At 34.6% G+C, this 18590-nt stretch overlaps 1 protein-coding gene across 6 annotated transcripts in view; it reads right to left on the bottom strand.

The window, feature by feature from the left end:
• The window catches only part of LOC121856828 (kinase suppressor of Ras 2-like), a 47066-nt gene that overhangs the window by 2170 nt on the left and 26306 nt on the right, over positions 1-18590 (bottom strand). For 3 of the 6 annotated variants that reach the window (XM_042352558.1, XM_042352560.1, XM_042352564.1), the window contains 11 exons: positions 15188-15456; positions 13719-13859; positions 13269-13372; positions 11929-12084; positions 11406-11514; positions 10130-10153; positions 7377-7560; positions 5902-6208; positions 2893-3078; positions 1669-1802; positions 771-905 (listed from right to left, as the gene is read on the bottom strand). In XM_042352558.1, coding sequence (XP_042208492.1) covers positions 771-905; positions 1669-1802; positions 2893-3078; positions 5902-6208; positions 7377-7560; positions 10130-10153; positions 11406-11514; positions 11929-12084; positions 13269-13372; positions 13719-13859; positions 15188-15456 — 1749 coding nt within the window. The remainder of the gene's footprint in view (positions 1-770; positions 906-1668; positions 1803-2892; positions 3079-5901; positions 6209-7376; positions 7561-10129; positions 10154-11405; positions 11515-11928; positions 12085-13268; positions 13373-13718; positions 13860-15187; positions 15457-18590) is intronic. The other 3 variants (XM_042352561.1, XM_042352559.1, XM_042352563.1) reach the window with 3 other exon arrangements.

Raw genomic sequence — 18590 nt, 5'->3', positions numbered from 1 at the left:
TTGTCCTACTACTGTATACCAGTAGCTTCCATACGTTTCCTTTCCAACAGTAAATATACATTATTTTCACTATTATTATCAGGCCTACGAATTTTGCAGCTACATTGTACTTTGTGTTGTAGCATTACTCAACATCCAAATTTTTCATCATATAAACTGTACTGTACTGCATGCATTTCATTATGTTTATTACTGACTAATAATTAATCAATGTGTATGCCAAATAGTCATAAAACATATTTTGTGGCATTAGACTCTAACCTAATAATATTCTATTCACTTTGCTTTATTACTTAACTTTATTCTGTGCACATCTTTCTATCTATGTCTTTGCAATTGCATGACTGCATTTGTTCATATGCACATCTGTTCCTGCATTTATGTGTCATCTGTCAACGTACGTGTGTGTGTGTGTGTGTGTGTGTGTAATAATAATAATAATAAACGGTTTATTAATAGAGTTGCAGCCGGTGGCTGAAAATATACAAACTTACATTTGATTTAGAAATAATGATATAATATGCATTGAATACATTTACAGGGCTGTACAGTACATAAATCAGGAGTTGTTTATTATTTTAACAATAGCTGGGATGGTGCTGTTCTTATATCTATCGGTGCGGGCTCTTATGGGCTGAATTTTGTTGTAGTGGCGGACTGCGCGAGTTGGGTGGGGGGCTGCAGGAGGTGGCGATGGTGGTGCAGTGTGTGTGTGTTCTAATAGTTAATCATACAGTAATCATTAAATTCTCATCGAACTCCTTACTTACCCAAAACCATAGACATCAGAGTAAGTAGTGAAAGGGAGGCCATCATCTTGCTTCTGAGCTACACGTAGGTTTCTCATGACCTCCGGAGAAAGGTAACACAACCAGCCCGGAGGAATACTTAGCCAGTTGCCTCGTCTAAAACACAAATAGTTCATTCAATACAATTTTTTATCTTTCAATTATATAAACAAAATACTTTTCATATTTAACATTTTCACCTAGCCACACCTCTGACATCTTATTCCTACAGAAATACTTGGCGAGGATTTGGCCTTGACATAAAAGCCTCAAAGCCAGATCAGGTCCCCTTAATCAATCATTTTCATAAGTACTCCTCCATATTTCCTTACCATGCAGTCCATGCAGCCCAAATTACTAAGTCCTGTATACTCTCTCTGCAGGCTATCATTCTCTCTACAAGTTCCAGCAAACTAAAAAATTACTGTCCTGATACTGTACATTCTAAGACTCAAACCTTGTACCTCTAGGTTTTCTCAGTCATGCCAAATCCCTTACATATTTCACTATGGCTTATGCCCTTCCATCTGCTAATGCCACACACATATCCTCAAACTGTAGAGTAATTTATTCTATTCCTATCAGATGCATAGTTTTAGTAAGTAGTACCAATAAAATGTTCTGGGTGCCAGAGCTCATCGCACGCACGCACACACACAAAAAAGGACCAACCAAAAAATAAATAAAATAAGCAATGCCAAACACATCACAATACTGTAATGAGATTTTAAATACATCTCTGAAATTTTTAAAATGTGACTAGATACATTCTAATGTCAAAATTTGCTGACTTTACCTAAATGAGATATTATTCTCTAATAAGTTTTCAAATACAGTATAATTCATTGTCAATTTAATACATAGCATCTTCAGCACTCACCTGGTATCATGACAAAGTCTGGTAACATTAAACAGGCCAAAGTCAGTGATGACAACCTTGCCACTCTCCAGAAAAATATTTTTAGTTTTAAGGTCCTTGTGAACTATTCCTCGAGCATGAAGGTAGCCCATACCCTGTAAATGAAGTGATTGTAGTGAGACCTTCTATCAATCACTGGTTTTAAATAATAGGAAAGTTAAACAAATGTGAGACAAGAGATAGGTTCTGCAGTATCTATCTGAGGGAATTACATACAGTAGTGCCAATAAACATGGCAGTACAGTATTTTGTATAAGGTAAAGTAATAATGGAGTAAACTTGTCTTATCCTATCTGAAGGATTGGAGAAAAGAGGATTCAACTTCTGAGTTTAATGTCAGTGCCTTGTCTTCCCCCCCAAAAAAATAGAAGTCACCCAATTTCATCCAGCAATCAATGTTCCCAGCTACAAGAGTGGCACATGTCCATTCTATCTCAGAATTTTTCTCTTCATCCCTTCCACCACTACACAATTTGCAATCTCCGTCCTCTTTAACAATCCAAACAACATATATTTTTCAATATTTCTGACTCCTTCCATTCTGGTAAGCTCTGATGCAGACCACAGATAATAAATTTTTGCCGCTAAAATATTAGACTAGAATTTTACCCCATTCCAAGTACATGCTTCAATGCCATAAGGTAGAATAAAAATGTGGAATGAGAGAGATTATGAAGATGTACTTATTCACATTTTCAGCACATGTGTAAAATTCCAACTATCAAGTGTAGAGGCAAAAGATGCATGAAAATAGTAGCAACAAATAACTCATGCATTGAAGAGATCTGATTTTGTAAAGACTGAAGACATGATTAAAGTATTTAAAGTTAGTATTTCCATAATGACACAAGGATGAAAATATTTTGTTGGAATATAATAAGAGAGTGTATGAAGTTTACCAGAGATATCAGACTGCAAAGGGTAGATACTATAAAAGAAGATGAAAGACTAATTGAAGCCAGAAGTTTCACTGACAAAGCAACTTAGTTTATTAAGTGAGGAGACATGAAGCAGTAAAGTAGCTAATCTTAAACATTTCCTTTTCTGATATCCTTTTTCATGCATTTAGTTGGGAACAGAAAATAAATGCTACACAATGAGATACATTGATGACAGACAGCCCGTTACAGGGAGACATACATGGATAAGAAGATGGATGAAAAAAGAACAAATAAAAAACCTCACCTGTGAAATTTGTTGAGCAATCATGATGGTCTTGGACATGTTGAACTTGTCTTTCTGGACATGAATGTGAGTATAGAGTGTCCTGCCCTTACACAGACTTGTTACTATTGCCAGTCGGGGAGGCTTCATGCATGCCCCCATGAACAACACCAGGTTTTCATGGCGAGTCTTGCGGAATGTGCTCACCTAGTATGGTATAAAAACAAAGAATATTTTTGTTTCCTGTAAGGCAACCAAAAGATAACCAAGAGAACATTATTTTGTAAGTGCAGCATCAACCTTCTAGGCTAGTCTTTATCATTTATTTCTTAATTACTGTATTTTATGGCATATAAGACACACCCCCCATTTTAGCAGGGAATATTAGGAAACAACTTTTGTGTGTCTTTTCCTCCTGTAGCCATAGTTTTCTTAAAATAATATATACAGTACAGGTTGTACCTCTCTAGTCCGGCAACCTCGGGACCTGAGCGGTGCAGGACCATGGAAATTCACCCTTTTCCTGGATAGATAGTGACTTGTGCTTATGCTTAGAAGCACGAGCACCAATTTCTCTGCTTCATGGTCTCTTTGAAGACATATTGAAGGGTTAAATGTCATACAGTAGCTTCTCAAATTTCGAGAGCTTTTAATTCGACGTTTTTTATTTGAACACACAAAAAAACAAAACAATTTAAAATTTTGACGGCGGAAACTCGAATTTTGACGTGTTTGAATGGCCCACCATCGTTCAGACGACGTGCACAATCATGTAAACAGCGTCATTTCTCTTATGTACAAAAGATTCATTATTGTTTATTACTGAATGTCTTTTTGATTGGATTAATGTATATGTGTGCAAAATGGGCAATACAATTCATTAATAATACGTAGAATATTAAAACACTAAAGGAAATGAGACAGCATTGTTTTTGATGATTATAAAACCAGTGACTGACTGGTTCTACATATAAAATTGAAGAAAATAAGACCCTGGTTGTAGCTATAGTAAAATTAATATGGTTGTTTTAAGTAATGTTATTTAATGATAATAAATGGAACAATAGAAGTAGCTAACGATAATGGTAAAAAAAAAAAAGAGAGATTGCCTATGTAAATGCGCACACGTGAAAACATATCGTTATTACTCTATATAAGAATATGAAAACAACACTAATTTACTGTTCATATATATTTTAATTAATGTTTCTGATTTTTTTTATTGAATTAATGTTTGTGTGTGCAAAATCAACAATACAATTTATTAATAATACGTGGAATATTAAAACACAGGAGGAGACGAGACAGCTGCCGGCATTGTTTTTGTTAAAGCTTACAAAACCAGTGACCGATTGGTTCTACATATAAAACTGAAGAAAATAAGACCCTGATTATAGCTGTAGTAAAATTAATGTAAAAAAATTAATATGATTGTTTGAAGTACCTGTAATGTTATTTAATGTTAATAAATGGAACAATATAAGTAGCTAACCATTAATGGTAAAAAAAAAATTGAGACTGCGCGTATGTAAGTGCGCACATGTGAAAACATATCGTCATTACTCTACATAAGAATATGAAAGCAACACTTATTTACTGCTCATATATATATTGAAGGGTTGAATGTTGTACTCTGTATAGACAGAGAGAGAAAGAGAGCAGCCGAACTGCCGGATGTAAACAAACCTTGACTTCCAGCGGCTTTGTTGTTTTTTTTTTTTTTCATGGGGATCAGCCCACCCAGGCATAGGTCACTGACCCACATTGGGGCCTGAGGGGCAAAAATTTAATACTCCTGTAATAATAATAATAATAATAATACAGAAAAAAGAAAAGAAAAAAGCTGCTTATCTACCTATTAGACAAACTAAAATCGTTACGAACCACGGGAGTTTCCGGACCAAAGAATGCCGGAATAGAGAGGTACAACCTGTACCAGTAAATGCGAGGAACCAATCAAAATAATACTAAAAAAAAAAAATACTACATTGCCAAACCAGTAAATAAAAGTTAAATTAAAGTTTAACACAGTCGCCATTTGCATATTCTCTAGTTCACCATAGCAATGGAGAAGCCACCTTCGCCAATTCCCTAGCAACGCTCGCCCCATACGTCCCGTCTCCTCCCGCTTCCCCACTGAGCCAGCCAGCTAACTCGTGTGCAAAGAAATGTATGCTGTACTGTATTCCCTTTATGAGTTTGCCCTTAGGAAAATTATTTCTTTTACTTTTTTCACAATATGTATGTCGGATGGTGTGTGCATGTGACTGAGTAAAAATAAATAAATAAAGTTACATATAGCTACCTGAAAATACAATATGAAAGACAACCCTAACACCTCACAGCCTGGCCCAGTAGCCTGGTGGTTAGTGACCAGTGTAACCTGGCTACAATGCTGCCAGCCATGTTAACAGATGCAAATGTGAAAAGAACGTTATATGTAAATCTTCATTTGTATCGGGTATTTCAAGATTTAAAAACAAAAGTTGCAGGTATGGCATTAATGGATTGTAATGGTTGTAAAAGTTCAGAAATGGTTACTGCTTAGCTACCTCTGAAGAGTTGGGTGTCTGCCGTACGGACATTAATCATCTCAGGTTATCATCAGTACAGCAGTTATAAATCAAGCTTTTGTATTTATAATAATAATTTTTTAATTAAATAAAAATAATAATAATAATGTGTTTAAATAAGCAGTAACACTCTGAAGTTGGGTTAGGTAGAATTTATCCTACTGGAGACAGCAACTGGGGGATTCATTAGCTTACAGGAGACCTCAACTTCACATATAGGACACAGGCTGATATTTTTTGCCATTTTTCAGACAAAAAAGTGCGTCTTATATACCGTAAAATATGGTACTGTATTTACAGTTTAAAATATCATATATACTGTAACTGTCATTATACTTTTAAAGGTAGCCATAATGACCACCTTTAAAAACTGTGTGCAGTCATTAGGTATTTAACAAAATAATTACTAAATGCATCATGATCACTGTTGTGCAAACAATTAACTCAGATTACTTACTTCAGCTTTAAATGCCTCGAGGGTTTTTTCATCATTCACATAATCCATACGGAGTTCTTTAATGGCCACATGCCCATGCCAGTTTCCTGAATACACAATGCCAAATCGACCACGGCCAATAACTTCTCCACGGTCAAGCTCGTCATAAGGGATATCCCATTCCCGTAGTGACTGAGACACACTACTGACACTATTCTGCCGAAAACAGCGAGGATCTGCGTTCTCTCCATCAGAAACCGTGGAATCCTGTGAATCCACTCGACCCGCTATTGTGCGCTCTGAATCATCAGTGCCTGTACTACCAGACCTGGCAAAAACAAAATGTCTGTGACTAAACTAACATCAAATACATCTAAGAGGATATAATTAAAAGAGAACATGCAAATATACACTGTATTTATGAAGCCATAATAGTCATGAATCCTAAAAATCTTGTAAAATGTAAGCCTCCCAGATACTCTTTATGGAAGTCACTAGAATTCAGAGTTGTGATTTTATTCTTTAAATGATTGCAGGTCAAATGAGCCCCAGTCCTAATAGACCACAAACTAACCTAACCATAATTTGGACCCATTAGGAATGAAACTCATAACCAACATTCACATTGTACAGTACTCTGTTTTGGAACTGTGACGTGACCTTTGCAAATTTTTTTGCGACTGTAAAGTACTTTGCCTGTTATTGTGAACATGATGCGAGCAGTGTTGACTGCTATCATTGTTTTAACATTATCATCGGTTGCTCTGTTTTTGTAACTGTGAAGTGAGTAATATAACTTTGAAAATGTCATGGAAACCCAAGGTACCCAGGAAAACCATGTGAAGCCGTGTAGGAGGCAGTGACGTCTCCACTCCACCTTCAAGAGTCTCCTTAGCTTCAAAGGAGACATGTAATAACCACTCTTGTTCTTAATGATGTGATGAGTGTTGTTTAATTGTTTTTTGTGTATTATTATTGTTGGAATCTTATTTTGGGTGATACATGTGGGTCTCAGACTGGCTGGGAACATATCCCATTGAACCCCACGTTATAATGATCCCAATTTATGATATTTCGCCCTATGATGTTTTTTTCAGGAACGTAACCCCATTGCAAATACGGGGATACCTGTACTATGCACTCATTTTTTTTCTCTATGTTCCATCATGGTTAAAGTTTCTGAGACATATATGTGGCTGTACCAGTATTAACCAGTTTTAATATTTGAGTTATAATAGTTTGGGCCACTGTCCTTTTGGCTGCAGCTACACCTTTTGACATTTCTCTGATCACTGTGCTCAACCTTACTTAAGCTAACAATGCAAGCTGAAATGAAAGTCTTCAGTTGTTTTAACCTTGAATTTGAAATATTTAGAATTAATCAAGCTATATATACTAATGGCTAAATCATCTATTGCCATAGGTAGCAATCATCAAAGTGTCCAGTTCTCATAACCTCTAGGTCATTCAACAAGGCATTCCAGTAATGTACTTACCCTGAAGTTTGTGACACAGTGCGATCAGAATCATGCGACTGGCGGGAGTCAATAACATCACTATGTGTGGAGGAGGAAGACACAGGAACCTTGGGGAGAGATCTGGCTGAGATATGCGTAAGAGGCCGCATCTCTAAGGGAATGTCTCCAGTATCATCATTCACATCTGTGAAGAAAGTAAAATCTGCAAGGTAAATAAGTACCTGCGGTCACATTAAATAATGAATACTGTCTTAAGCTATCAAGCATATTAATCACTGTAATAGCAATTAAGCAAATACAAGAAGAGTATAAATACAGTAAAACACATTACAGTTGCTTAGTTGTAACTGTGAGCTGACATTATTCATATATAACCTATAATGAAATTAGTTGGCAAGATTATGCCTTCACTGCTGACTTCTTCTTTTTTAATTGAACTAAATGCATTTCCAGTCTGAGAAAAATTATCTAATGAAGCAAATGAATGAATGAATTAATTAATTAATTAATGATTGAGTTTACCTATACTGTACTGTACATTTACAGAAGTTGACCAAAGTGTTGTGGAAATATTTTCATGAAGGTAAAAACATTCCTTGTGAAGGCTAGTCGAGTCCTGGTTTCTATGTTAAGAACAAGAAGGCACATGATTGACCCTGTCAAGAATAAATATCATGGTACTGAGATTTTTCTAGGCTTTGATGGCAATGTCCATATCACTTAGAGACAAATTTTCTGTTAGAATTCATAGACAAATATGACTGGAAAAACACACCAGGAACCACAAATACATGTTAAAAAGTGGCTCTTATACCAAGACATAATTGACAACAACTCTATTAACCTTATCAATGAAATGATAAAATTAATATAAATAAGTGACTTATGTACAGTAAAAGTCCAAAAATCCGGATGCCAGAAATCCGGACCACCCGAGAATCCGGACTTTTCAAAAACTATTTTTTTTTTTTTAGCGGGCTTTTGTGTGTATGTGCGCATGCGTGAGCGCCACAGCTGCACAGCGACAACAAGCGACCTCGTGGTCGCCACTTTAAAACGAGCAATCAAACTGTGACAGTATACCGTATATACTCGTCTATAACCTCCCCTCGTTTATAGGTCGACCCTGATTTTTTGACCAAGAAATCGTTAATTCATGATATTCCTCGTTTATAGTTCGACCCACGTTTTTGAGGGTAATGGAACAACAAAACCTTCAGTAAAAACACTACATCCTATAAACCGAGGCTCACCGTGCCTGAAACACGAGTGCCGAAGGCAAATTGTTTACCATTTATTATTACGACACTTTACACTGAAACGCGGGTAGTTTCAACAAAAATATTGTATATATCCATTCAAATATTTATTCAAGTCAATTAGGAGGGAATATTATTGTAATACAGTTTCTTAACTAAACCATTCGAAAAGCGATTAAGGTAACATCTTTTGAACGAAAGAAAGCGAAAGTCATTGTTTTCGTCACAATTTGATCCCACTTTCCACTGTAATACGTACGTAATTTCAGCAAAAATATTACATTTCCGTGAATGTATTATATCAAGCACAGTATGAATATCATATCATTGTAATATAACAGAATTTTAACCGAAAACTATTAAAAAAACGAGTAACATCTCAAGAACATCGGAAGCTTAGGTAAAGTCTTTTGTTTTCGTCATGTATTTTATCCTATTTTACATTGAAATACATCACGTTTCAGCAAAACTACTATTTATTTCCGAGAATATATTCATTCAGGCGCAGTTTAGGTAAAATTTACGAGTGATGTAACAGTTTTTTAACTGAAAACGATTCGAAAAACATGTGTGCCGTCTAGCTGATACAGCTGGTGCGTGATGCGTCGTTGTAAACAATAGGAGGTTGAAGTAGAATACCGGGTATTATATTAAGTGTGAAATATCGAAAAGGTTTTTATTTCCGGTATTTTTTGTAGATCAATGAGAACTGTGATACTGTATATATGATATGATAAGTTAGCCTGTGCTAAGAACTTCAACATAGACTACTTAAAGCACGTTGTAAGGTAATTTAGCCTATTTTAAGTTGGTGAGCTTCATTTGCTGAAGGAACTGCACAACTTTTCATTACTAATTGGTACATATTTTACGTTTCCATTGTTTTACTGGCAGTAAATGGTAAATATTTTTCATGTCTGAAGCTAAAAGTTGCTCCTCACCCTTCCCATCATGCACGGGTTCAACCTAACAAAACTATTACGCATGTATAGGACGACCCCCAATTTTTTGCCTAAAAATTTGGTCTTAAAAACTCGAACTATACACGAGTATATACGGTATATGTTTATAAAGAATTCAAGATTCTAAGACCAATCATCTTTTTTTTTGCAAAACAATCAATGTCACCTAGTTTTATTCATTCAATTCAATATAACTACCATTATAAAACAGCAATTTGGGAATGATTAAATATCAAGTTCATTTGGCTACAGTCAATAAAACTGTTTCTGAAATGATTAATTGATAATAAAAAAATACTACGAAAAATAACATAATGCTATCAACAAATCATATTTCGTTAAGGAAATTGTTTCATTTAATGAAATTAAGTGGTGAATCCCATATAAAAGCATTAAAGCATTTTAATCAACAGTTTTATGGAGTATTTCTCAATTGACAAATACAAGTGTTGCTTCAACTCAGTACAGTACTACTGAACCAAAAAAACTAAACAAACAAAAGTTAAGAATACAAGACCGTTGTATCTGCTGGAACCATCTTGCTACTTACCTGGGAAGTGGAATCCTCGAGTAACTGAGGAAATAACATCAATGAGCATCTACTGATTGGTTTGTCTTACTAGTTCAAATAGTATTAAAATAAACACACAACATACTCTGTATTTATCAAATTTCTGGATTAATTTCAGTAATATTAAATATTGCATTCAACTATACACACAAAAATGTTCTCTAACAAAGACTTCTTAGTAAGGCTAGTGATTTTTCAGATTCAAAACAAGTCAGAATTGAGAAGCTACTGCTAAACACCAATAATATTAAATCACTTACAGATATATTATAGTCCTGTTGAAATGTAATTAAATTTGCATTTATCATCCCTTGTGAATTATATATCAGTTGACACTTATATTTTTTATTTATATATATATATATATATATATATATATATATATATATATATATATATATATATATATATATATATATATATATATATATATATATATATATATATATATATATATATATAATATTATTATTATTCATAATAAATAAATAAAATAAATAAAAAAGAGATAAATAGTGAGAAACGATATACTGTATGTATGTTGTGTTGTCAATAGTAAGAGAAACAACTGAGACCCTGCAATTGGGTATAAATGAGGCAGAAGGTCAGCTCAGCCACTAGGGATTTGGTCACAATTTTTGTGATGCCATATGGCAGCAGGGCCTATCATTTAAACAACAAATAATAAAGCAAAATTGTAATTCCTTTTAAGTCTGACTTAGTGTTTTCCACATGAGTTCAACAGTGGTTTTCATTCCCAATTTTTATTGAGTCTGGAAAATCACTTGCCTTGCATACTGGCCCTACCTAATTCCTCTCCACAAACAGTCATTAGCCAACATCTATTTACATTCCATGGCACATCCTCCCCCAGTGCCTCTAACCAACTTGAACATCATTTAATTTCATCTCCTATACATAAGTAACATTATTTTCTATAGCCACTACAACTTTATTTTCCCTGTAAACATTAATACTTTTTTGGCCCAATTACAGTTCTTCTCCCTGTATCACTGAAAAGCCAATACCGTACATCCATATCCACTCTCAAGTATTAATTGAATAACCTTTTCATTCAACATTTCTGCCTCCATCCATCATTCCATACAGAACAATAAATACTCATCATTTCATCATTTTTCTTTGCTAAAACCAATTTTACCATAATTGCAATATATTTGAAATTTTTGAAACTTGAAAATACAAGAAGTTGTAAGTACAAGATAACTACAGGAAAGATTTTCCTGTTATTCACCTGGGAAGCGGAATGCTTGTTGCTGTGCAGGAGAAGCAGAGATAATTGGAGCTGGGCTGGAGGGGGTGGAGGAATTACAGCTGGAGGTGTTAGAACTGGAGTCTGGACCCTGGAAACAGCAAAAAGGTTCTTGTTAAAATTACCACAGTATTTTGACATATACAGGGTGGTTTTTTATTTGGAAACCATAAATAATTCTGATACACTAAAAACTATATCAGTTAGGAACCTAATATTTTACATAAATGTAAGGTAATGGTGCTCACTGTAGAAGAATGCAAGTCTCATTGAACATTACGTCACTGATTTCAAAGGTTTCGTACGACCACCAAATAGACTTTTAAATGCAGTGAGCTGTCTGGTTTTGGTAATGTTTCAGTTCATGTCACCCATCAGCCTGCAATGCTTAAACACTTCATAGTACCAATGCACTACATGTGGTATGGTGTCAATGGTTTGGCTTTGTAAAAGCAATAGCTATACATAAAAATGAATTTTCAAAACTTATTTGTACTGTACTTACCTGGAAGGATGGTATGTTAATGGATGGCTGGGAAGAGAACATAGGGCTGTCCCGTAGTGGAGGGGGGAATACATCATTGAGATGAGAGAGAGACACGCCTGGGGTCCCCCGACTAGGAAGCCCACCGCTCCCGTCCATACCGCCCTTCTTCAGAGACTGAAACAGAAATTATAGATTCAGCTAGTGAAATATTTATCTTATGGCTGGGCAGGATAAAGATGTGGCCAAGAAGATTAATGTTATTCCCTAGCTAGACAGTATTTGCTTATCTATCAAACATGAAAATAACTCTTAACTGACAAATTAACAAAGCATTACATTCAAATGGGTCACAAGGGAAAATGCTTCTAGAATCTCTCCCCCAAATTACAAATTGACTTCAGCATATTCATGGGATCTACTAGTCTAATTCAATCCTTGAAGTGGGTTTAGGCTCTCAAATGTATACTGTGAGTCCCAACCTACTGAAGCACATGACCAATATATGGAGACTTATTTGAAGCGGATAGCCGAAACATACTCGTTCTGAAGAGGGCTACCAGACTCATGAATGACGAAATAATCAATCAATGAAGAGGTTCTAAGGCAGGTATGCTAAATTTTAGGGTATGAAATGGGTCGAGGCATTAGGTTATTGTATACATAGCCAATAATTGGTATCTCAAGTTTACACCATCAGTAACATAGTGACATAAAATTTTAAGAAACAAAAGTTGAATGCATTTTTTCTATCAATCTATCTATACCTCTGAAACCTAATTCTCAGCTGGAGACTCTGACTGAGGAAACTGTCTTAGAGAGAGAATTCCTCGCATGATTTTGCATGACCTCTCAACTATTTCTCCACTTCTTCCTTCTAGGATGTTGTGTGTCCTCCCAATACACTAATCTTTTTTACTCCACTCCTTTACACTCTCTTCAATTCTGCTATCCATCACATTCTTTGCAAGTCCACACCACCTCAACTCTTTCCACTACAGTAATAGTATTTTTTTCGGACCTTTAGTTCATTTTAACATCCTGGACTCTTAACCCTCGTACCCCCATTCCCTGTTCACCTTTTTATTTTTACTATACCCAACAAACAAGAAGACACAACTACTGTATATATGCCCCACTCTAAAAATAATACAGAATATCAAGTAGCCTTTCCTACCTAAACATATCTTAACTGTTATTTTAATGACAACCATTTATGAAGATGTCTAAAACAAGTTTTCACACAAGCTCTGTGAACACATGTACTGACAAAACCCGTATTGTAAATCCCCCAACCAGCGTCAATGAATGGTTTAATATGACAAAGGTTGAGAGATGAAAAAAAGTGTTGCAAAACTCACATCAGTAAATATCTGAAGAAATTCATGAGGCAATCCACAAGATGGTGGCACCTTTGGTTCACATTCACGATGGCATTTAAAGCTGCACTCTTTGCACTTTAGACCTGAGAAATGAATGGAATAATACAACTGTATACAGTACTGTACTAATAAAAAAAAGATGAACTTTTAATGATACTTATCCCTATAGCATTACTGATGGGTTCAAAGTCAATTACAACTGCTATATTATTTTCTAAAATTAAGATTTGTCAAACTCAATAATAATTCAATAAAACAGTAAATTAAGACAAGAAATATAAACATTACATTCAGCAAAATATACTGTATATCAGAAAACGTTTCATACACAGGTACAGTACAATATAGTACTGCAATATGAGCAGAAAAAAGCCTTAACAAGTAAATAAAATATATCATAATTCCACAACTATAAAGAATAAAGCCTACTACCACTAAGAATTGTAAACTTGTGATGGCAATAGCCACAGGTTGCCGACTTGATGGTTTTTATAAACCGATGTTGCACGTTGTGGACCATGGACCCGGGTAGAGTTGGGGTACGTGGTGACTTTGGAACACCTAGGGTACCTATACATAAATATGCAAGAGAAAAAGTATATACAGTATATATACAATATATACAATATATATATATATATATATATATATATATATATATATATATATATATATATATATATATATATATATATATATATATATATATATATATATATATATATATATATATATATATATATACACTGAAACAAGGTGTCATCATATTGGCATATATGTGTCCTTATTAATACAGTGTAATAAGAACCTTTTAATTTCACTTATGTTCATAATACAACTGAAGACAAATGCTGAGGAAATTTGGACAGTGACAAAGATTCTTCTATAAAATGCCATACAGGCCAAGGAGTTGGTTCTTGCTTGGATGTTAATGAAAGAAACAAATGTACAGGGTAATATAAAACAAAATAAGACACGTGATGTTAATGAAAGAAACAAATGTAATAAAAAAAAAAAAGACGCACGTGATAAGATAGGATAATATATTTTTCATTAATAAAAAGAACAAAATATTAAACCTTGGAACATACTGTCCTCATTTTAAAACTGCTGATAAGATAGGATAATATATTTTTCATTAATAAAAAGAACAAAATATTAAACCTTGGAACATACTGTCCTCATTTTAAAACTGCTAAATTTTAACTGAATTTTTCTGGCATTATTTACATAGCTTTTATCCGGGAGTCCCCGACTTACGAATGTCCGACTCACGAAAGCCCGCCAATACGAACGGAGTTAAACTTGAAATTTACAGTATTTTATTTAACTGTTGACTTATTTTTTACTTTTATTTACTGTATTTTGTCAAATTTTGTCTTAAATTAAGTGATTTTAGATGCACGAGTATATAAGAACTTAGGCTATGATACAGTGGGATTTTAAAGATTGTTCTGTAAGTACAGCATACACATAGCATGAGTTCCAACTTGTGTACAAATCCAACTTAAGAACGTTCTCAGGAATGAACCCAGGGACCCCCTGTACTGTACTTCTAACCCAGAGTGCCTTGCAATTCATAATTGTGGATTGCAAGTAAATGTTAACAATTAAGTCCACTGTTTCACACCTCAACCTTACCATCAATCACTTGTATACATAATCTCTCAAATTTTCATTCAAAACCTCACCAAAGAAAAATGCCTTCCTATAAATGCTCACCAACATAAAAATAAAGGACTTACTAAGCCTACAAGATACAGAAGGACAGACATATATCAACCTTACTCAGATATGAAAAAAGAAACTTGAAAGAAAATTAAAAGTGATTTCATCATATTTAAAGCTGTACAAAGTATGATTACCATGACTAACCAGAATTGGATTACTCTACTTACACTTGTTTGTATAATTCTCCTCTTCAGCAGCCTCTGGATAGTTCGGAGACTTTATTGGGCTGGCCAGAGTGGAAGGCGCAGGAGAGTTTTGTGCCGTCCTAAGTTCCCGCATGTCAGTCCTGCTCCTACTTCCATCAGGTCTCTTACCAGTGTTATCTACTGTTCCCGAAGCTTCAGACTCAGAGTGAAGGCGTGTCCGTCGTGTACCCAGCTGCTCCATGCTGCCGCCCACCCAAAAATTATTTAACTTTCTTCTTAACAAAAAATGACTAAATGAGTTTATAGCATAAGCAGATTAAAGATGAAAACATCAATACAGTATAGCATGAAAATGAACATGAAGCACAATGCAGCAAGTAATACAAATAATATAATTTATTCCAAATACAGCAAATTGTAAAATGTAAATACAGGTCATGAATTACAAGTCCCATCCCAATGAAGAGAATTAATCAAAATAAAGTATAAATGCCAACAATGGTCAGCACATATCCAGGTGGACATTTCCCAGTCGTAGGAGGATTTGTATCGCAGAGGCAGGTGTAGCACACACGTTGCCCATACGAACGCAGGGCAGCAGTATGTCGCACACAGGAAGGCAGGCAGGTGGCGACAGCAGGCAGCATAACAAAGACAAGGCAAAAAACACACACTAAGCTACTAAAAGTAGATTAAGTATAACCTTAATACATACTGTAGTTACTCAAAAGTAATAGTATAAAAAAAGTTCCCACTACTGTACACAACTAACATGTGGCATGCATCTAGCATTAATACCCAGGATATCTAAGTACTGTACAGTACAATAATCTATGAATCACTACATTACCATACATCACAATACACATGGCCACCAAAATACAAGAGAAATTGACAAGAATAAAAAGGTGTGTTTTACTTACTCAACAATAGTTCAATCAACAATATACAGTAAAATACCAGTACAATGGTCCCTCGGTTAATGAACGGTTCGATTAACGAAATTTCGGTTAACGAATTAGCTCCCATAAGGATTTTCAGTTCGATTAACGAACAAAACTTCGATTAACGAAATCCTTACAACAAACACGTTTTGTTGTGCGCATCAGCTGATTAGCTGATCAGCCAGTCTGCCAATACGGTAATCTGTTCTATGTTTACATTCGTTTCCAGTGGAGTAAATATCAAGAAAGTTGGTCTCTTGAATACAGTGGGGTATGCTATAACGAACGGATCCTACTACGAATATTCCTATAACGAACTGTTTTACCTATAAAATTGATAATACTATAACGAACGAAACTCCTACAACGAACATTATAATTTTTTTTTTTTACTAATTTATTGTTTCTGTATTATAAGTATTAATGATATTCTTTATTTCAAGGGTTTAGATGCATATTTATGCACTTTTTTACAATTTTTACAATTTAATATTATATTTTTCAGTGTTAAGTGGTTGTATTTGGGGGCCTGGAACGGATTAATCCTATAACGAACGAATGCTATAACGAACAAGGTTCTAGAACCAATTAGATTCGTTATAGCATGCCCCACTGTATTTCTGCATTTTTTATTTTAAAATTATTGGTCATTCTGAAATTTAGTTAACATATTGATAATATAGACAGTACAGGGAACAGTTTTTGTGCGCCAATCAACTGATTGAATCACCCAACAACGCTACTCAGTTTAACTTTGTTTACAGTTGAGTGAACATCGAGTTTGTTGGTCTCTTGAATATTTTGGCATTTTCACATTAAAATTATTGGTCATTCTGAAAATTAGTTAACATATTGATAATATACATTGCAGAAATTATTATGAAACACGAAGAAGGCATTAGAACCAATGCACCTTGTAAAGAATATGGCATGACATCATCGACTGCCTCAACAATCAGCTGTTTGATATGTAAACAAAGCTGCCGGGAATACAACATGCACACCTCAAAGTACAGTAAGTTAAAATCCAGTATTCTATTGTTTTTTATTTATTATTGTACAGTATACTGTACAGTATCGTATTTAATTTATATTTAATGTTTTGTTAATTCTATTACTGGTATACAGTACTTTGTATGTACTTTTTCTGTCACTTGGAACCAATTACCCAATATCCCATTGAAATAATAGATTCGGTTAACGAACGAATCTGTGGAACAAACTGTTCTTTAACCGAGGGACCACTCAGTGTGTGTGTGTGTTTTATTCATTGCATGTGCTTGCATATGTATCTAAGCCTCTAATTGTACATGTATAAGCAATGCAGTAGGAGAACCAATACAAGAATGAACCAAACTCAACTGAAAACAAGCCAGGTCCTTTTGACATATGTATTATAATGTACTTCTGGGGGTTGGCAGTTTTTAAAATTATTTGGGACTAACAGGTAGGAGGTAGAGTCTGAGTTCATTGTTAGGGCAGACTTCAAGTGTGGTGATACGTGAAAAATAAAATGAGGGGTCGATCTTACCTACTATCCACTGAGATCTTTCAACACTTAAATACACTACACTCCAATGATAAACTCTTTATAATTTAACTACAGTACTTACTGATGTTTACCAGAACTACAATCACTTCATCTCTTTATCTAACCTTGTACACTTCTGGCATCCTTCTAATAAGAGGATGGCCCCCTCCATAAATTTGCATTTTTAAATGTACCCTCTCATGGTACACACCCCTTGGATATGCTATTAGGTAGATAACCTAAATGTATAAATGAATATGTAAAGGTTGTTTCGTTTTCAAATAAACGCATCAAATATTTTCAACCTATATACAAGTTTATCATTGCCGATTTGTATCTGCTTTTCTTTGGAAATTAATGAAGTATGATGGAGTACACAAAACATTTAGGGATGGCTATAAGGATGCCAGCATTTGTTTTAACTATTTCACAATAAATCCATAATCAATTGAACCCTTAATGTAAACCTCAAATTTTGAATGAAATTCGAGCCTTGGATTTTGTTTCTACATTGACTAAATATCTTCTCAGTAAAAGACATTTCTTTAAATATTCTAGAGCTTTATCAAGACTATGTGAATATACAAGTAAATGGTAACATGCTAGAGAGGAACCTTAAAAGATAATCAACCAACTAAACTATGGATTCAAAACTTTACAAAATGACAAGTGGATATCAAATCATGTACGTACTGTACTCAATCATATTAAGATATGATGCCCTGATCTTGCACTATGAGTATGTAATTGACTGATATACTGACAAAACCGATTTTTAACCTCTGACCCTAAAAGGATATCCACATTTTTTGAGGCAGACATGACTAACAAATTTCCAATCAATCTACCCCAAAAAATTTCACAACTTTGGGAATCAGATACCCACCCATTCAAACACATGGCACAGGTGACACTAATGATCCCATGCCCAAATTAGCCATGGTGTAAA

This window comes from Homarus americanus, unplaced genomic scaffold, assembly GCF_018991925.1.
Source record: "Homarus americanus isolate GMGI-L3 unplaced genomic scaffold, GMGI_Hamer_2.0 scaffold43075, whole genome shotgun sequence".
Taxonomy (NCBI): domain Eukaryota; kingdom Metazoa; phylum Arthropoda; class Malacostraca; order Decapoda; family Nephropidae; genus Homarus; species Homarus americanus.
The sequence above is the reverse complement of the archived record's forward strand: the minus strand, read 5'-3'. Positions and strand labels throughout refer to the sequence as shown.